Below are 18,908 nucleotides of genomic sequence, written 5' to 3' on the forward strand. Positions count from 1 at the left end.
GTCTCCTCTTGTTTCCCATGCTAGATGCTCATGTCTATACTTGTAATTTGTAAACTTGTATTCATTTACCCTATGACATTGGTTATGGAAATTATCTTGACACAGTATGGAAATGCCTGCCCTTGTCCTTGCTACTGATTGTACTAATTTCACACTATGTACAATCCGCCTTGCATCTCAGTGAGAAAGGTGGATTATAAATTAAATAAATAAATAAGTAAATAAATAAATAAATAAAATCGATGCTACTTCCTTCATCTAGGGCAGACTGAACCAAGCACTGCTTCCCTAACTTTGGGTGGGCGAAGCCAAACATGGCTTCCCACACCTCAGGTAGGCTGAGCCAGTTGCCAGGGGTCTCAGGCAGACTGAGCACTGCCTCCCCAGCTTCACCTCACACAGGCCTCAGGTACCTCCCCTATCTTGCATGGGGCTCAGACAGGCTGAGTGCTACCTCTCACACCTTGCACAGGGCTCAAGCAGGCCAGGCTCAGCCCTTCTGTAATGAATTTGCCCCAGCCAAACCTGGGCGGGAAGGAGGAAACCATCAACTCACTGGAAGGCTTTTAATGGCTAATTTGTGCCCGCCTGTATGGGGAATTACACTGAGAATGTCTTAACTAATGAGTCTCCATGGTGAGTAGTGATTCAGACCTGGGTCTCCCAGATACTAGTTTGAAACTGTAATCATTATTCTACATTGCTTTTTATGGGGCGACTGCTGTTGAACAACAGCAAGCAGCTGGGTCAGGATGAGTCATGAATTTGTGTGGTATGAAGTCGCCCAGTGGTTGCTGCCAGTCCTAGCCCTGATGAGAACCCCTCAAAGGCCAAAATAGCCTTCAGAAGGGCTCTGCCCCTCCCCCCACCTTTTACTAACAATCTAAGGCTTTAACTGGCAATACTGTTTTGGTTGCCTAGCAACACCACTGAGGGCATTTTTTTCTTAAAGCTACAAAAACTACTTCTTTGAGGTGGGGAGGGAGTAAAGCCAAGTGCTTTGTTTTGTTTTGTTTTAGAAATCAGATTTTTTCCCCCCCAAACTTGGGGCTTTCCTCAGGTTTGTTAAAAGATCTGTCTTCTCCGTTCATGGCTTTAGTCTCCAAGTTTAAGAATCCACAGGTTTGGCCACACTGAGAATTGGATATTAATGATAGCTCACGCAGTCAAATACTACTGGTGGTATGCATCTGTATTCCACTGTTGGTATATATACTAGTTCCCTGTGCTTCACATGCTCAAGCAACCAGATTTCTAATTCAGAGTGAATACTTGCAAAGCATAGTTTATGCTAGTTAAGAGATTCTCCCATTCATCAAACCATAGCTTCCCTCTCCTCACTCCTAGGCATTTATTGGCATTGGAGTCCTGGCAAGTTTCCTGCCCACTCAGAAAGAGTAGCCTCATTTAAGATTTTTTTATATGTTCTTTTCAAGGGCAGGCATTTCCTAGAGCTTCTACACTTGCATTGAACCTTAAAGTAAACATGCATGTCTGTTTTTATAGATCATACATTCATCTTCGTTCTTCTGTGCCTCCACACATGGGGACTGCGCAGGCGCAGGCCAGCCGCCGGAGAATTTTCTAGAGCTTCCATGGCTCCGAAGGGGCCGTTTGTCGCGCGCCTCAGCGACCGTTTTCCCGCCCAAACGGTCACGTGATCCTCCAGCGACCAACGGCCCCTTCCCTCAGTTCTCTTCTTGCCGCCGCTTGGAGAGAACGTGAGCTTCGTTGCTCTGTGCTTTTGTGCTTCGTGCTTTATTCTGACTGATTGCTTGGCTTTTGACTTCGGACTTCGTGACCTCGACTATTCTTCGGATCTCGTTTTGGACTTTGTTGTGGACTCGGTAATTTGACTCGGACTGTTTTTGACCTTCCTTTCGCGTGCCCCTGAAGATGGCCTCTAAGGCTCTCTTCAAACATTGCCTGCAATGCCACACAAAAATGGCCAAGACCGATGGCCATGAACTGTGCCTGTTCTGTTTGGGGGAGACCCATAATGTGACGGCCTGTAAAATTTGCCAGGGCTTCACCAGCAAGGCCCGGCAGGAGCGCAAGGCCCGACTAAACTCCTCCCTGTGGCAGAAGGTCATGTCCGGAGGCGCTCCGTTGCCCTCTTCCAAGGCCGGCCCAAGCCCCTCTGCCGAACGGCATTCGAGAGCTGGCTCAGTGGCCTCCGCGAGGTCGGGGTCGAAACCGCGTCCCCCGAGTGCCTCGGCGTCGAGAGCGGCCTCTCCAGCGCAGGGACCGGTGCGGCCGCCCCGTAGCGCGTCATCTACCAGGTCGGATCCGAGACCAGCTTCGGAACCGAGGATCCTGGTACCGAGTCCCCGGTCGGAACCGACGACCGGATCGGTTCCGATGAAGCCTAAGAGGTCGAAGCCGAGGTCCCCTTCGAAGGCGAGGAGCGCGTCGGTCCCGAGGTCTTCTTCGGAACCATCAAAGAAGAAGAAGAAGACCAAGCATCACCGGTCGCCGCGTCCCGCTGCTCAGGAGGAGGTCATCGTGCTTCCTCACACGCCTTCCCCTCATCTGGGCTCCCCGGAGCCGGAGGACATCTCCGTGTCGGTGCCGGATCCGATGGCCTTCGAGACGGTGCCCGCAGAGTTCTCGTCGGGGCCGGAGCCGAGCCCGCGCCGTCGGAGCCGACCATCGCTTCCCCTTCGGTCGCCGAGGCTGGAACCGAGCCCGTCTCCTCGTCGGAGCCGTCCGTCGCCTGTCCGTCCGTCTCCACCTCCGGTCGGTCGTGAACGGCATGGTTCCGGGGACAGTGTTCGATCAGTCCGGTCCACTGCGTCCCGGCATCGACAGGCTTCCTACCTCCCCTCGCCATACCGTTGCCAGTGGGAAGGGGCACCTGCAGGCTTCTCCGTGTCGGAACCGAGGCCTTCGACGTCGAGGTCGGCGTGGGCTCCCCCTCCGCTCCAGGTTCCGGAATCCCAGCTCGGTTCCGATGAGGAGGATGTGGAGAGCTTCGGCGGCTACCAGTCGGAATCCTGGTCCGAACCATCGCCACCTGAGGAGCTAGTGCCATCTGCGGACTCCCCATTCGAGGACCTCCGCATCTACGCCGACCAGATGGCAAGGATGGCCAAGGCTCTCGAGATGGACATCTCTTCAGCAGCCCCAAAGACCAAGGACAAGCTCCTCAAACGTATTTACGGGGATAATCCGGCGTACGTTGGCTTCCCCATGCTTGAGGGTATTGAGGAGATTGTGGAGAAGGTGTGGCAGGTGCCCTGTGATCAACCGCCAACATCCAAGCGCATCGAGCAGCTTTACAAGATCAAGCAGGGCACCTGGCCGGCGTTGGTGAAACACCCTCCACCTTCCTCCTTGGTCACAGAGGAGTTCAACCCCCGACGGTCGGGTCACTCCTCGGTGCCTGCGGATAAAGAGGGCAAGAAGCTTGATGCCATGGGCAGGCGCCAGTACATCGTCGCTTCGCTGGGTCTGAGGATTGCCAACTACCAGACCATCATGGCAGGGTACCAGCTGTACCTCTGGGAGAAGTTGGCATCCTATACCCGGGACCTCCCTCCTGAGCAGAAGGCGGTGGTGTCCCTGCTGCAGACAGAGGCTGTCCGGCTGTCTAAGCAGCAGATGAATGCCGGGAGCCACGCTGCTGACACTGCTGCTCGGGGGATGGCTTCGGCGGTGGTCCTCAGGCGCCACTCCTGGTTGCGGTCTACGGCCCTGTCCCAGGAGGTGCGTTCCAGGGTGGAGAGCATGCCCTTTGAAGGGGACTCGCTGTTCTCCAAATCGACCGACGAGACCCTGAAGAAGAAAAAAGAGGACAGGCAGACGGCACGGTCCTTGGGTCTGGCTCCAGCGGACAAGCCCTCCTCCAGATCACGGTACGCTCCCCGGTCCGGCCCTTACCACTACCAGGGCAGGTACCAACATCAGCGGCCGGGCTACCAACCGTATCCTGCCTACCAGCAGCGGCCATACCCTCCCGCACAACAGCAGAGGAGGCGTCGGCCCTTCAAGCCTCGCCCGTCACAACAACAACAACCGGCCCAGCAGAGAGATCAGCAGGGCGCCGGGAGGCAGTACTGATGGGTCACGCCAGCCGTATCCCCGAACTTTTCGGACAGACTGAGTCCACTCCTCTCTGAGTGGGAGTCAATAACATCTGACTCATGGGTCTTAACGATTGTTGAACTGGGATACGGGCTGGAGTTCGTTGAGCTGCCTAGATGCAGTTCACCCCTGACAGCTGTCAATAACACTATGGCCGAGCTGGATGCGGAGATCGTGTCGCTCTTGGCCAAGGGTGCTGTGGAAGAATTGCCCTATGAGGACTCTGTAAAGGGTTTCTTCTCTAGGTTCTTCCTGGTCCCTAAGAAGGATGGGGGCTTACGTCCCATTTTAGATCTGAGGGGCCTTAATGCCTTCCTCAAGGTGACCAAGTTTAAGATGGTTACGTTGGCGGCTGTGATCGCCTTGCTCAAACACGGGGATTGGTTTGCGGTTCTTGACTTAAAGGACGCATACTTTCACGTGGGCATACGGAAGGAGCACAGGAAATACCTGAGCTTTGTGTACCGGCAAAGGGTTTTCCGGTATAAGGTGCTCCCCTTTGGCCTGTCCACTGCCCCACGAGTGTTCACTAAATGTGTGGCCCCTGTGGTTTCCTTCCTACGGGAAGAAGGCTGTACCATCTTTCCGTACCTCGATGACTGGCTCATCGTGGCTGAATCGGAGTCTAGGCTGGTGCAGGACATTGGCTTGGTACTTAGCACTTGCCAACGCCTGGGGCTCCTGGTGAACTTGGAGAAATCCAAGCTGGTGCCCAACTGCAAGGTGTCCTACATTGGTGCACTTTTAGATTCTGTGGAGGGTAAGGCCCTGCTCCCCTTGGAGAGGGCTCGGTCCCTAAGGGGTCTAGTGTCCATGTTTAAAAGGAACCGATTCCAGTCTGTGCGCACTATCCAGTGCTTACTAGGGCATATGGCAGCGGCCACCTCTGTGGTGCCTTTCGCTAGGCTGCGTATGCGCCCTCTCCAGAACTGGTTTGTGCGGAGGTACGATGCTCTGCTGCACCCTCCGTCCCTCAAATTCTCTATCCCGAGGGTCATCCTCTCCTCCTTGGACTGGTGGCTGTCTGATGACAACTTGTTTAGAGGGACCCCTTTTGGGTATCAGCACCATGACATCACGGTTACCACTGATGCCTCTCTGTTAGGATGGGGAGCTTACTGTGGTGATGTGTCTGTGCAAGATGTCTGGTCTGACAGGGAAAAGACCCTCCATATCAATGTGCTTGAACTAAGGGCCATTCGTTTCGCACTTGTGTCTCTTACAGCACTGCTGAGAAATCGTCAGGTCTTGGTGCAGACGGACAACACGACTGCCATGTACTACGTGAATCAGCAGGGGGGCACAGTGTCCATGGCCCTGTGCCGGGAAGCCACACTCACTTGGCAGTGGGCTATCAAGAACGGCGTGTCGCTCCGTGCTATACACGTAGCTGGGTCAGACAATGCCCGGGCAGATGCCCTCAGCAGGGTCCCTTTCCTGGACCACGAGTGGGAACTGAACGTAGAGTGCGTTGGGCCGATCTTCCAGATGTGGGGTCATCCAGTGATAGACGTGTTCGCCACTGCGGCGACCACCAAGGCCCACACGTTCTGTTCCAGGGCAGGGAGCGACCCCCTCTCTATTGGGGATGCCTTCCAGTTTACGTGGACGCAGGGCTTGCACTACATGTTTCCTCCGTTCCCCTTGATTCCCAGGGTCCTGTGCAAGATAGAGGAGGACGGGACGGACTGCATCCTGGTGGCCCCCTTCTGGCCACGGCAGGTTTGGTTCCCGAAGCTCCTGCGGATGTCCCAACGGACATATGTGAGTCTGCCCCCTCGGCAAGACCTTCTCCTAAACGGGAGCCTAGTCCACCACGATCCCAGGAAGCTGCACCTAGCGGCTTGGCGGATCGTTCCTCCCCGATAGGCTTTACTGACGAGGTACAGAGGGTCCTCCTCAATGCTCGTCGGCCATCCACTAGGCGCGCTTATGCGGCCAAGTGGCGCAGGTTTGAGCTCTGGGCACTTGCCAGAGGAGTGGTGCCCGAAAGCAGTCCCTTGGGGGTTGTATTCGAGTATTTGTGCCACTTGCGTGGCCTGGGCTTGAAGGTGTCCTCCCTCAAAGTACACTTGGCAGCGATATCGGCTGCTCACGCCCGAGTTGAGGGTGCTACGGTGTTTTCTCACCCACATTCCCGCCAGTTCCTTAAGGGCATGTACAATCTTTACCCACCTGTGTCGGCGCCAGTGCCTCAGTGGTCGCTGTCCTTGGTGCTCTCACGTCTCATGTTGCCTCCATTTGAACCTATGGCTACATGCCCCTTGGATATGCTATCCTACAAGGTAGCATTCTTGGTGGCCGTCACATCGGCCAGAAGGGTCAGTGAGCTGTCTGCACTGCGGTCTGACCCTCCCTTTCTTGTGTTTCATCCCAACAAGGTGGTCCTGCGTCCCTGCCTCGGGTTCCTGCCCAAGGTGGTGTCCGCCTTCCACCTCTCGCAGGATATCTCACTGCCTGCATTCTTTCCTCAACCCTCCTCTAAGGGGGAAAAGGCCCTCCATTCCCTGGACTTGAAGAGGGCCCTAGCCTATTACCTGGATAGGACGAAGGGATTCCGCTCCAGTCCTCACCTGTTTGTATGTTTTGGGGCCAAGGACAAGGGTAACAGGGCTTCCTCACAGACCCTGTCTAGGTGGATTGTGACGGCCATTAGCAAGGCCTATTCCCTGGCAGGGGTGGCTTGCCCGCTTCATGTCAGAGCCCACTCCACGCGGTCCCAAGCATCCTCTTCGGCACTCCTCAGGGGGGTGCCCCTGGTTGACATTTGCAAAGCGGCCACATGGTCCTCTGCAGACACCTTTGTCAGGCATTACGCCGTTGATGTCAATGCGGAACAGGATGTATCTGTGGCCAAGGCTGTCTTACACTCCCTTTTTTCCTGAGGGAGTTTAGGAATGACTTTCTTGGCGTACCTGCTGGGTACCCTTGAGTGAAAGTGTGTATATATGTACCTGGGGGTGTGTATATATGTAAATATTGAGTATTTATGTGTCCTTACACAGTATTTTTTACATAGATGTATATATGCATATCTATTTATTGTTGTGTTTGTTTGTTCAATAAAATTGTGTTGGACTTCACCCCCGCCTTCCTTATTGTGTGAAGCTTGGTACACTCCCATGTGTGGAGGCACAGAAGAACGAAGATGAAAACAGGGTTAACATACCTGTAACTTATGTTCATCGAGTTCTTCTGTGCTGACACACAACCCTCCCTCCTACCCCGCTGTGAACTCCAATGCACGATAATGTGTTGGCTGTAACGGAAATTGGTGTTTTTAAGGTGTTATGGCTGAAGTGTGTTGGTCAAGCGGCGGCAAGGGAGAACTGAGGGAAGGGGCCGTTGGTCGCTGGAGGATCACGTGACCGTTTGGGCGGGAAAACGGTCGCTGAGGCGCGCGACAAACGGCCCCTTCGGAGCCATGGAAGCTCTAGAAAATTCTCCGGCGGCTGGCCTGCGCCTGCGCAGTCCCCATGTGTGTCAGCACAGAAGAACTCGATGAACATAAGTTACAGGTATGTTAACCCTGTTTTCTTGCCCATAATTTGCAGCTGGGTAGTGACACAATCATTCATGTTCATAATCTGGAATAGCTTGACCATGTATCCTCATTATTGGTGCAAGAAATAAATATTATTTTCCAGAATTTTTCATATGAAGCAACATTTCTGTGATTAGAAACCATTTATTTCCCTACATTAAAAAATAGTGGTGTGGGATTCTGAGTGAATAGCAAATCAAATAGCAAGTCTACTAGCATACCTGATTGTTTGACCTAATCAGTAGTGAACTGTAGTTCGCCAGCTTCTGCAGAGTCCAAGCTTTGTTTTATTATTAAGGATTCTCAGGAGGATTATAGGAGTTAGATGGCCAATAGTTATTGATTTTCTTTTGGAGGTCTTATCCTACATACTCAGCTTATCTGTTTGTAAGCAGAGTTTTTCCAATATGACCTCAAGACATTGTTTTACAACTGAGCCTGCAAGTATAGACATGAGCAATATTCAGGGAAAGCTTAAACTACTTTTTTATACTCAAGAGTAAACAATACTGCAAGCCAATGACAAAATTAAAGTGGCAAGAAATTGAGCTAAATATTGCTGCCCTTTTAATATTATAGACAGAGATCAATTTGAGTATTTGTAAATATGAACACCAAAGGCTAAAGGTAATCTGAATAGTCACCGTAAAATCATAATGCTTTCAAAATAACTTAATAACATTTGGAGAAAATCAAATGGAAATAGTGGGTTGCATCTCTCTCTCTTTTAAATTCATACTCTTTAATGGGTTGGGTTTTTCATATTTTTTATTTTATTAATAAGATTAAAAGCTTAATAAAAAGAGCAGAGAAATAGAAGAAAAAAGTAAAGGGAAAAAAAGAGAAAAAAAGAACTAAGATTGAAAAGAACAAAGAAAAATAATGCGTTTGATTTTTCATTTTTCTCTGCAACACCTATCATATTTTAACAAACATTATACTTTTAGTTTTAATATCTCCAAAATTTACCTTTTCAATACTGTCCCACTTCTATTTCTTTTTTCCCAATTTTTTTTAGAATTTTTTTTTTTAGAAATTTTTTCCCAAATCTTCTTAGAAATCAAAACTACAAATCAGTTCATTTTGCCTCATCTCACGCAGAAAGTCAATAAAGGGTTTCCAGTTAACCTTAAAGATAGACAATGTTTTATTTCTGATCAGGGCTGTAAGTTTAACCATCTCCGCTAACTCCATCATTTTCACAATCCAGTCCTCGATTGAAGGCAATACTATACTTTTCCATTTTTGCATATATGAAAGCCTAGCTGCCATGGTCATATATAAAAATAAGGTAACATGTTTATTTTCCGTTTATCCATTAGTCCCAACAAAAAGGCTTCTGATTTAAATTGTATATTAATCTTTAACATTTTTTGTATTATCATATGAATTTGTGACCATTTTTGTTTGTTTTAGGGCAAGTCCATCAAAGATGATAAAATGTTCCATAATTTATCAGGAGTGATGTACCACAATACATCATTTTATAAAAAATTTCTTTAAGTATGGAACTCAAAGTGAATTTGAGCTCCTTTACCCACATATTTTTATAGTGGATTGCATCTTCTCGATCCTTGCTTGCATGAATGAAAAGCACTTCTGTTTGTACAAAGAGGAGTTGGTGATTTGCATGGATTCCCCTTTCGAACTGCAGCCCCATTTCACACACCTTTCCTGAATGTTTCTTAACCCTTAGGAAGGTCCTTCCAGAGTCTACAAGGGAAGGAAACCCCTGTTCCATGAGCAAAATTCTACCCATACCCCCCCCCGTATGTTTATGTGTAGGATTGATCTCTGATGTGGCACCCATGGGTACCATGGAGCTTATAGATGTTTTCAGGTGCCTACTTGCTTCTTCCCTAGAACATCTCCAAAGCAAAGAGCAAATCTTGACTTTCTTCCATCTAGCAGGAGAAACTTCAGCAAACCCATGAGGCATCACCTTTGAGTCTGCAGAGAGGTCTGCAGAGAGAATCAAATTGGAAATGGCAGACCCCATCACAGGAGGGTAATTGGCTTGAAACCTCCCAACTTCATGGCATTTGCCCCCATGACAACCGTTTTCTGTTTGTTCCCACCTTCCATGACAGCCATTTTCTGGTGGTACCCACTACCCTTTCTAAAATTCCAAAAGTGCCCACAGGATCAATGAGGTTGAGGAGGACCCCCATTATAAGGAGTAGTCACAGACCTCTGCTTTATTTCTTTCAGTATTTCAGCTTTCTTTTAAATAATGTATATGGATATCATCATCATTCTTTATTGTGTTATCCAAAAGCCATAGCAACAATACAAGAGAAAATTAAATGTCCATCAAGATAAAATTTAAAATAAAGTAAAATATCATTTCTGGACATTTTCACAGAGAGGATTAAGATATAAAAGTGTCGTTTAAATATATAATAATAAAAACTCTAATATCTGATAGTAAAAGGACCATACAATCCAAAGGCCAGTAACCCAGAAAGAGCAATTACAGCCATGCTTGGGTCAGTATGCCTCATTGTCTATTTTACTTTTATGATGGCTGTCCGGGGACAGCCGCGGCTCTGCCGGCCGCTCCCTGGATGAGCAGCCTCCCCACACCAACCCCACTGGCCCCGCTCGCCGCTGGGACTTACCGGGTGGAGGAGGCTTCTCGCCGCCCGAGGCAGCTGGTGAGCGACAATGTGGGAGGCCTCCAGGGAGATCAGAGTGGCGATGTGGCGGGGAAGGGCAAGCGGCACCCAGGCAAGCAAGCCAGTGGCACCAGGGCTCGGCCGGGCTGTGGAGGCGAGAGGTCCCCGGCGGTGTGGTTGCAAGGCGCATCTTCGGCCCCCACAGGAACGTGACAGCAGCCTGTGGAGCTGGGCCAGCAGCCCTGGAACAGGCAGACTCACCCCTTTGGTGGGCAGATGCCGGCCTGCCATGCCCAGCTTGCCGTGCAGATGACCGGACCTGGGGCAGAGAGGCTGGCTACTGGGGCAGGCCCGCCCTCCAGGCCACATCCGCAAGGGGTGATTCGCCCAGGGCCCAGTGGGTCTGGGCAGGCCTGGCAGGAGGGTGGGGGCAGTGGGGAAAAGCAGGGACCAAGGCCTATCGGAGGCAGGAGCAGGGGTAGGGCCATAGGCTATGGCCTAACATGGCACAGGTGTTGGGGATCACACTGGGGATGGGAACGTGGGAGGTAGGGTGGGGCTGGCATTAGGGGATAAAAGGAGGGATCCAGACCCTGGCTGAGGAGGAGAGAAAAGCTGAGGTCTGTCCTTGAAGCCAAGGGCAGACTCAGCGGGGACCTGAAGGAGCTGTAGGTGTTGGTGCCTACTTCGAAGGGATCCCTTTCTGAGGCCATTGGGGGAACCCTCACTCACTCTCCCCATGAACTGGGGAGGTCCATGGAGGTGCTGACCAGGTGGCAGCCAGTTAGTCTAGAGAGGTGGACCAGTTGGAAGTGCAGTCAGCATTACCACTCCGCCGCCGACAATGCCCACGGACCCGCTAGAGCATGACAATGGCCATGGCAAATCTTGCATTTCGAGACTAATGGATTTGTTTCTATCTGCCGGTAATAAAACTAATGTCTCTTAATCTGACCTTCTTGGGAGGCAAGATATAATGGTCCTCAAATATCTGCCATGCTCCTATTCATTGATACTGGAATGTGACATGGGACCACTCGCAGTGTTGGAAGGCCACTTTAGTGGGATTCCATATAGTGAAAGAGTGTGCTTCTGTGATTATAGGTCCATTGAGGATTTGTCCTGTAGGTAGATGTAATACAATACTGTGTCATAGTCGCTGGTACAAAATGAATGTATTTATGATGTATTGATACATCACCTCTGCAAGGTTACTGAGATAAACAAATTTAAATAACTAAAATCAATAAAATAAATTAGTACTATAGCAGCATAATACCAGAGCGCAAGGCTTCCAGTGTATGCCTCTTGAAATCAGTGGCAGATTCATGGATGTAGGATCATCAAGTTTGGCCCTTAGACTGGAATAAATCTATGTAGGATTCCATTGCAAAAGACCAAAAGTACTGAAACCAGCAATGCACTAGAATAGTAGCATTAAATAACACAGAAGCATAAACAAATGCATAGGAAATGAAGATACTTCTGTCAGGTAAACTTAACAGACTAAGTTTATTTAATCATCATAACTGGTACCCTAAGGAATTCAATCGGTAGTTTTCCTCCTTATTGTAACAGTAATCTCTTATTAGTAAAGGTTTCTTAGCACCTTCCATGGCATAATGAGAACCTTCTTTTGCTTGTGGCCAAATGCACACTGGATAATACAACTAATGTGCTAAGAATATAGATGTCTAATGCCCACTTTTGCCTGACTTCCATTGGGTCAGATACCTTTTGACCCAATTACAGACTCTCAACAGGCAGCAGGCAGGGGAAAGTTCCCAAGCTGTCAGAGCAGGACAAATCACGGTTCCAAGGTTCAGGCACAGCTTTTTATTTGCCAACTGTTTCTAATAATCTTATCTTTAAAAAGAAGTATGAAATAACATTTTTCAATCCTTATTATTTGTCCCTTATACTGGGAACTTGTAACTGCATTATTAAAACAATAATTCTTTATATAGATCTTGATGAATCTGCTGAGCAGTGAATCGTGATCTATTGACAGCTTTGTATTTAAAAAATGGGTTGAATTTCTTGTCTATACTTTATAGAACAGCATACACTTGATTTTATCGTAATTTACAGTAAAACCATTAGATGTTAATCATTTTTATGCTGCAGTGATATTTACTGGCTCATTAGGTGCAGAGTTGGAACATTCCTGACACATGAAATAAAATCTTGCTATATTTTGGGTTTTTCTACCCTAATTGCAGGGCATGCATGAACTCTTAGCACCTATTGTGTTTATTCTTCATTGTGACCACCAAGCTTTTCTACATGCGAATGAAGCTGTACAACCAAGGTAGGATACTTTATTTTTCCCTAAATGATCTATGCAGCAACTAACTAATATAGTTTGTATTGTGCCGATTGGTTGCAAAGATGATGTGATAGTGAATAAACAGCTACAACATGTTAGTATTGGAGAATTAGGTCCTGTTCAAACTAGGCCATTTCACATGGCCCTTAAACCTTTCAGCTTCTGTCCAGGTCACTTGCATCCCTGCATTCAGGTATAGTGGTAATAAGTGCTGAGGGCAGATGTTATGTTGGCAAGTACTGACTGCTGTATTCAGACATATATCTTCATTTCTCTCAAATGATAAATACATAAGCAGTTAGGTGGTGAATGGCATTTAAATGCTTTCATTGGTCTGCCCTGCAACTAAAGCTTTTAACTTTTCTTGCCTGTTGGATCAGTTTGATGTTGCTCAGCACATTTTGTTGTAATCCTGTTACAGTCAGGCTTGGCATCTAGTAGCATTTAAAATCCCATTCTTCTTTTTACCACGTGATCATTTTTTTTTGCAGAACACAATACGGAACATGAAGGTCACCTTACAGGAATTGAATGTAGTTTCATTTTTATCCGGTTGTTGTCTAGGAAGGGTATTCCACTTCTGCATGTGGAGTGTTTTTTGTGAATGAAGGCATACTGTATTGGAAGGATGATGCCCATGAGAGATGTCAAGGGAAATACACAGCTAAGGATTCTGCACTGTTGAGTGATTCTTAGCAGTACTAATTTGCAATTGGTGTTAAGAATCACCCCTCCCCTGCTTCCATAGGATGGATAATCTGTTGCAATCATCATAGAAGCCGTAATACCAAGAGGCTAAGCAACCCCTTGCATAAGCTGAAGGCACTTGCACGTAGGCCAGGGTTGTCACCTTCCAGGTGGGGTCTGGAGATCTCTTGGAATTACAGCTGCTCTCTAGACTAGACAGATCAGTTCCTCTGGATGAAATGGTTGCTTTGGAGGATAGACTCCATAGCCTTATATACTTCGCTGAGGTATCTCTCCTCCCCAAATCATACCCTCCTCAGAGTCTACCTTCAAATCTCCAGGAATTTTCAACCCAGAGTTGGCAACCCTAACATAGACCCACAGGATTGCTTATTATAGACCAGGGCTTCATGTTCCCCCAAGCTCTAGCAGTAGCTTTTGGGGGCGCAAGGGGCAAAATTAAGAAATCATTCTGTGTGTGTTCCATACATAGCTGTATTGGATATCAGGCAACATAAAGAGCATATATTAAGAAGAAAGTGTAATAGTCCTCAAATAGAACTACTAGCCTCTAGGTTGGTGGCTGGAGATCTGCAATTACAACTGGTTTCTAGGCCACAGACATCAGTTCCTCTGGAGTAAATGGCTGCTTTGGAGGGTAGACCCTATAACATTTGTACTCCACTGATGTCCCTCCCCCCTAAACATTGCCCTCCCCAGGCTCCACCCCCAACTTCTGCAGGAATTTCCCAACTCAGAGTTGGCAACCCTATCTTCAAAGCAAGTGTGCATGGTGTATATTCTCTGCTATAGCTGTAGCCAGAGAATGAATAAGAGGTGTTGTCACTGATTAATTACTGCTAAAATATGATAAAAATAGATTCTATTAAAACAAATTACTGTTTTGATATTTTGTATTTGACCAGTAACCATATTTTTTTTGTTTTCAACAAACAGTGATAGATTGTAGAGTGATCAATTATTGTGTATCAAGCATATTCAAATAATACATTGTGGCATTCAGTAATTTGTTATTTGGAATAATTAGATGGTTATTTCATTGTAGTGCAGACAAGGCAGCTAATTTGTTTTTGATCTTTAGAGAGAGTAAGGACTTCATTTGTCTTCAGTGGTGTTACTCCTTTTAATTATAAAACCTAGTTTTACTTACTTGTGGTTCTGATATCTTAGCTTAAAAATGTACCATTAAAAACTTTGAGATATGCATTTTATATTTAACAGTGAAGAAATGAAAGTTCTCTTGAACCCTGAATACCTAGAGCATGATGCCTAGTAAGTTACAATAATTTCATTTTCTTCTCAGACTACTTGTCTTTTGCCATTGTTGTTCTTGGTATAATCACACTAAGCAAAAAACTTTATTTCTCTTCAGTGCCATGTTTATCCATCTTATGAAAACAGCAGAACACTGGTTTTTAACCTATGAGCATGATGGTCAAAAGGTAAATACTGATTTAAGAGACATTAAAGGTTGAGTGTTTCTGATTAATCAAATATGCTTATTAAGTATTTATTTGATTGGAAAAGATGCTGGAATTAACATTTCTGAAGAAAAGTTAAGAAGAGTATTCAAATAGGTGTTTTGAACTATTTCACAACGGCAAAATTGATGTGTGAATAGCAAAACTTTACCATCATAATAATTTTATTTTATATTGTAGTATTAGTGTTGGCTTTTCTATCACATTAGATCAGTGGCTGTGTGATTTTCTGTAGCAAAAACAACAATAATAACAATAACTACACTTATATACCGCTCTTCTAGGAAGATTAGTGCCCACTCAGAGAAGTGTTATTCTTACCCCCACAATACAAGCAGGGGAGTTGAGGTTGAGAGAGGAGGCTTACCCGAGGCCACTTTCTAAGCTTGTAGATGTAGTGGAATTCGAAGCAGCAGAGTGCTGATTTGCAACTCAACCACTATGCGACAGTAGCAAGAAACATTTTGTTAGAAAAAAATTGGAATATAAGATCCTGCTGCTCTGGATACCTGGTGTGGTAGAATGGTTAGAATGTCAGCTTAGGACTGGGCTAACATCTCCACTGAGCCCTGAATTTTATCAGGAACTGATCCAGTTACTTACTCTCAGCCTAAGCTCCTTCACAAGCAGAGACAAAATTGTGGGAGGGTATGTGAATTGTGTCCACCACCCTGAGCTATTTGAAGGAAAGGCAAGATAAATTTGAAATGTATTCATTTATTTAAAAATTGTTTATTTTGTCCCTCCTTTCTCTCCAAAGCGGCTTTTTGGCTAGATAGATAGAGATTCCTCTCTCTTAACTGGGAAGTTGAATTTTGTAGTGCCCTATAACATCTGCAATGTGGGGTGATTGCGCAGGACTCTAATCTCCCTGGGTTTGGTTTCCCAATCTTTCACTTGAAGCCAGCTGGGTGACCTTGGGTCAGTCACAGCTTCTAGGAGCTCTCTCAGCCCCACCCACCTCATAGGGTGATTGTTGCTGTGGGGATAATAATAATATACTTTATAAATGCTCTGAGTGGGTGTTAAGTCATTCTGAAGGGCGGTATATAAATCAAATGTTGTTGTTGTTATTCTTTGTATTGGGGTATTTTTTGTGTCTTCTGAGTACTTAATTTTGAAAAAATACCTACAGTCAGGATGTATTGTAGCCTGGAATCATCATAACAACACTTGCAGAGTCTTTCGTAATGTCTGCAAGGAAACTCAGCTGCTAAGCGCATTGCTATATTTATATTGATACTTCTAGTGGACTTTATTATGGGAACATTAACCAGTAACCTACTTAATTATGTATTTTCCATATTTTTGTCCTGTCTCCAGGATAAAGACACAATGATGACACCTGTTCCATTTGCAAGACCACAAGATTTAGGTCCATCAATTGCTATTGTAGCAAAAGTAAACCAGATTCAAGATCATTTGCTAAAGAAACATGATACTGAGCTCTACATGCATTTGAACAGGCTAGAGATTGCTCCACAGATTTATGGACTGTAAGTGTTTGGCTTGTTTGAATTATTAAATACCATAAATTTAATTAATCGAGAGGTATGATTTTGAAAATAACGCCTTTTCATCATTGTGTGCATACATTTGCCGTGCAATCCTTCTCTTATTTGATAAACTATTGCATGCTTCTGATCGCTGTTTCACATGTTACAAGGAAACTATGCAAGAAGAACTAGCAAATAAGATCTGCTTGTGTTAAAATGAGATTCATGCATACCTCCCTCACATGGAGATTTCTAAATGTGTAATGGAACTGATGTCTCTGTAAGAGAAGACCATGAATCTCAATTTAACAAAATCATTTGCGCACCTACTTTCCTGTTTCTTTCTATAAGCCTGCTCTTAAAGTGGTTTTGTAGTGTAGTAATGGACATGTAGTTCCCAGTAGGCTTAGAGTGGAAAATGTTGTTAGGAAACTATAGAAATCAAGGCTTCTTAACAACAAGCTCTTACTTTTTGTATGTTATTAACTTAGTAGATCTGAACCAAGCAGGAATTATCAGACTTTTCCCCCAAAATGGGGAGAATGTACTAGTTTTAAGTGTGTGAAGCTTTTTTTGGTTTCAGTTATTTCTTGGCAAATAATTGTAAGTAGTGTATAGAGAAGATACTCTAGCATCAGCCAGCTGTGTTCTTTTGAAGCATACAAATTCACCTTGCTCATTGCCTGTCCTACGGCAAAGAAGTACAGATGGCTCCATTAACTATTAGATAGTGTTCATATTCAAAATTTTGCAAATAAAGCACCCTAACAAATATAAATGAACATAGATTACATTCCTTATATTAGGTTAATGGCTAGTAATGTATATCTTGTTTAGCTTAAAATAATGCATTTTCCTCACACATATCAAAGTTTTATAGTGTTATTTAAAAGTAAACTATTACAAACCACTGTGCTCTGGCTTGTTTTTACAGAGACCAATTTAGTAAGAGTAAGGTAGAAGAGAGAAATAGCAAAATGACCATCTGTATGAAACACATTGCAGCAAAAGATGCTACATGTACATTATGAAAACCAAAATCATAAGGTGTAAATACTAAAGTAATCCTTTCCCTTTGAAACTTTATATGCAGGTTAGCATGCAGTTGATTGAAATCCGTTAGCATTTTGTAACTGTAACAAAACTTCATTTGGAATCTTACATTTGTGGGGTAATTTATTAATAATACAGCAAAAGAGATAAAATGCACCATAGTAAGTAACATGGCAATCAATAAATTTTCTAGCTTTTTCTGTTTGTAATATCTAACTATATGCTGTGATTTGGGAAGAAAAGCCCTAGGATAAAAAATGTCAGCGTATTGTAATCATTTTTGCCTCAAGTGCTGTCAGACATCTTTGCAGAATAATGATTTCCAGTAGTGAGTGGCTTGTGGTTTCCTTAATGTACAGGTTGCTTCTGTTTGATTCAGCATAAGAAAATGTGAATCAATTGGGACATTTTCCCCAAAAAGACAAAGAACAGGATTACATTCAATAGTCATTAGGATTACATTCAATAGTCATTGTGAAATCATAGCACAGAGTATAAAATCAGAAGATTAATAAAACCCTAGCTTTAAGAAAGACCAAAACACAATGATCGTTTATTGTTATCCATCTTGAAAAACAGCATACTGCATCCAAACAGTCAATAGTTGATATATCTTACCTAGAAATGCCACTGAACATTGCCATCTTTCCAGTCTCAACATTTTGAGACTCTACCCAAAAATGCTACTAAAAAAACCCCTCTTCTGTTTGGATGCCATGTGATAGCATTATTACAGAGGTTACTTTCCCTTGCCCTCTGTCTTATCTCTCCATCAAGGCACATGGCAGCAAATGCTGGGAGGAGAGGGAAGAGTCTCCTTTCTTCCTGCTTCCCCTTATTTTTCCCCCATACAATCTTGAAAAATTTTTCAGCATGTATCATCACTCCTAACAGTACTCCCCCCTCCCCATTGTAATCATGAAAGAAACAATATCTGGCCACCCACAGACTATCTAGAGTCTCAGAGTAGTCCCCATATATGCATAAAAACATGACTTATAGTGCAATCCTATTCAGGTCAGAGAAGCAGCATACAATTTTCTAAATAAATAATTAACAAAGAGTTACTCTAGTGTAAGTCTTCCATTGACTTAGATTGTAGTTAATTCTATATAGGATTGGATAGTTAGTAAATGAATAAAAGAGAGAGAGAGAGATTGTTCCCCTTCCCTGCTAGGGACTAATAAGGTCTGATCATGATCAAGGAGTTTGGAATATAGAAAACAGTTTAGTCAGTTAAAGGAAGATCAAGAGGATGTAAGCCTCCTGCTCAGGTGGGATTTCCAAATTCTTGAACCCCCCCCCCCCAATTCCTCACATGTATGTATACATACATATTATCTCCTATGAGAGCCAGTTTGGTGTAGTGGTTGTGAGCGCGGGACTCTGATCTGGAGAGCCGGGTTTGATTCCCTACTCCTCCAGTTGAAGCCAGCTGGGTGACCTTGGGTAAGTCATAGCTTCGAGGAGCTCTCTCAGCCCCACCCACCTCACAGGGTGTTTTGTTGTCAGGATACTGATAACATGGTTTGTAAAGTGCTCTGAGTGGGCATTAAGTTGTCCTGAAGAGCAGTATATAAATAGAATGTTATT

General features: G+C 45.3%; 1 protein-coding gene across 8 annotated transcripts in view; it reads left to right on the forward strand.

Moving 5' to 3' along the window:
• The window catches only part of TBC1D5 (TBC1 domain family member 5), a 452,638-nt gene that overhangs the window by 281,447 nt on the left and 152,283 nt on the right, over positions 1-18,908 (forward strand). For all 8 annotated transcript variants that reach the window (XM_054991058.1, XM_054991057.1, XM_054991065.1 and 5 more), the window contains 4 exons: positions 12,471-12,559; positions 14,507-14,557; positions 14,658-14,727; positions 16,090-16,262. In XM_054991058.1, coding sequence (XP_054847033.1) covers positions 12,471-12,559; positions 14,507-14,557; positions 14,658-14,727; positions 16,090-16,262 — 383 coding nt within the window. The remainder of the gene's footprint in view (positions 1-12,470; positions 12,560-14,506; positions 14,558-14,657; positions 14,728-16,089; positions 16,263-18,908) is intronic.

This window comes from Eublepharis macularius, chromosome 11, assembly GCF_028583425.1.
Source record: "Eublepharis macularius isolate TG4126 chromosome 11, MPM_Emac_v1.0, whole genome shotgun sequence".
In the NCBI taxonomy this organism is placed as follows: Eukaryota; Metazoa; Chordata; class Lepidosauria; order Squamata; family Eublepharidae; genus Eublepharis; species Eublepharis macularius.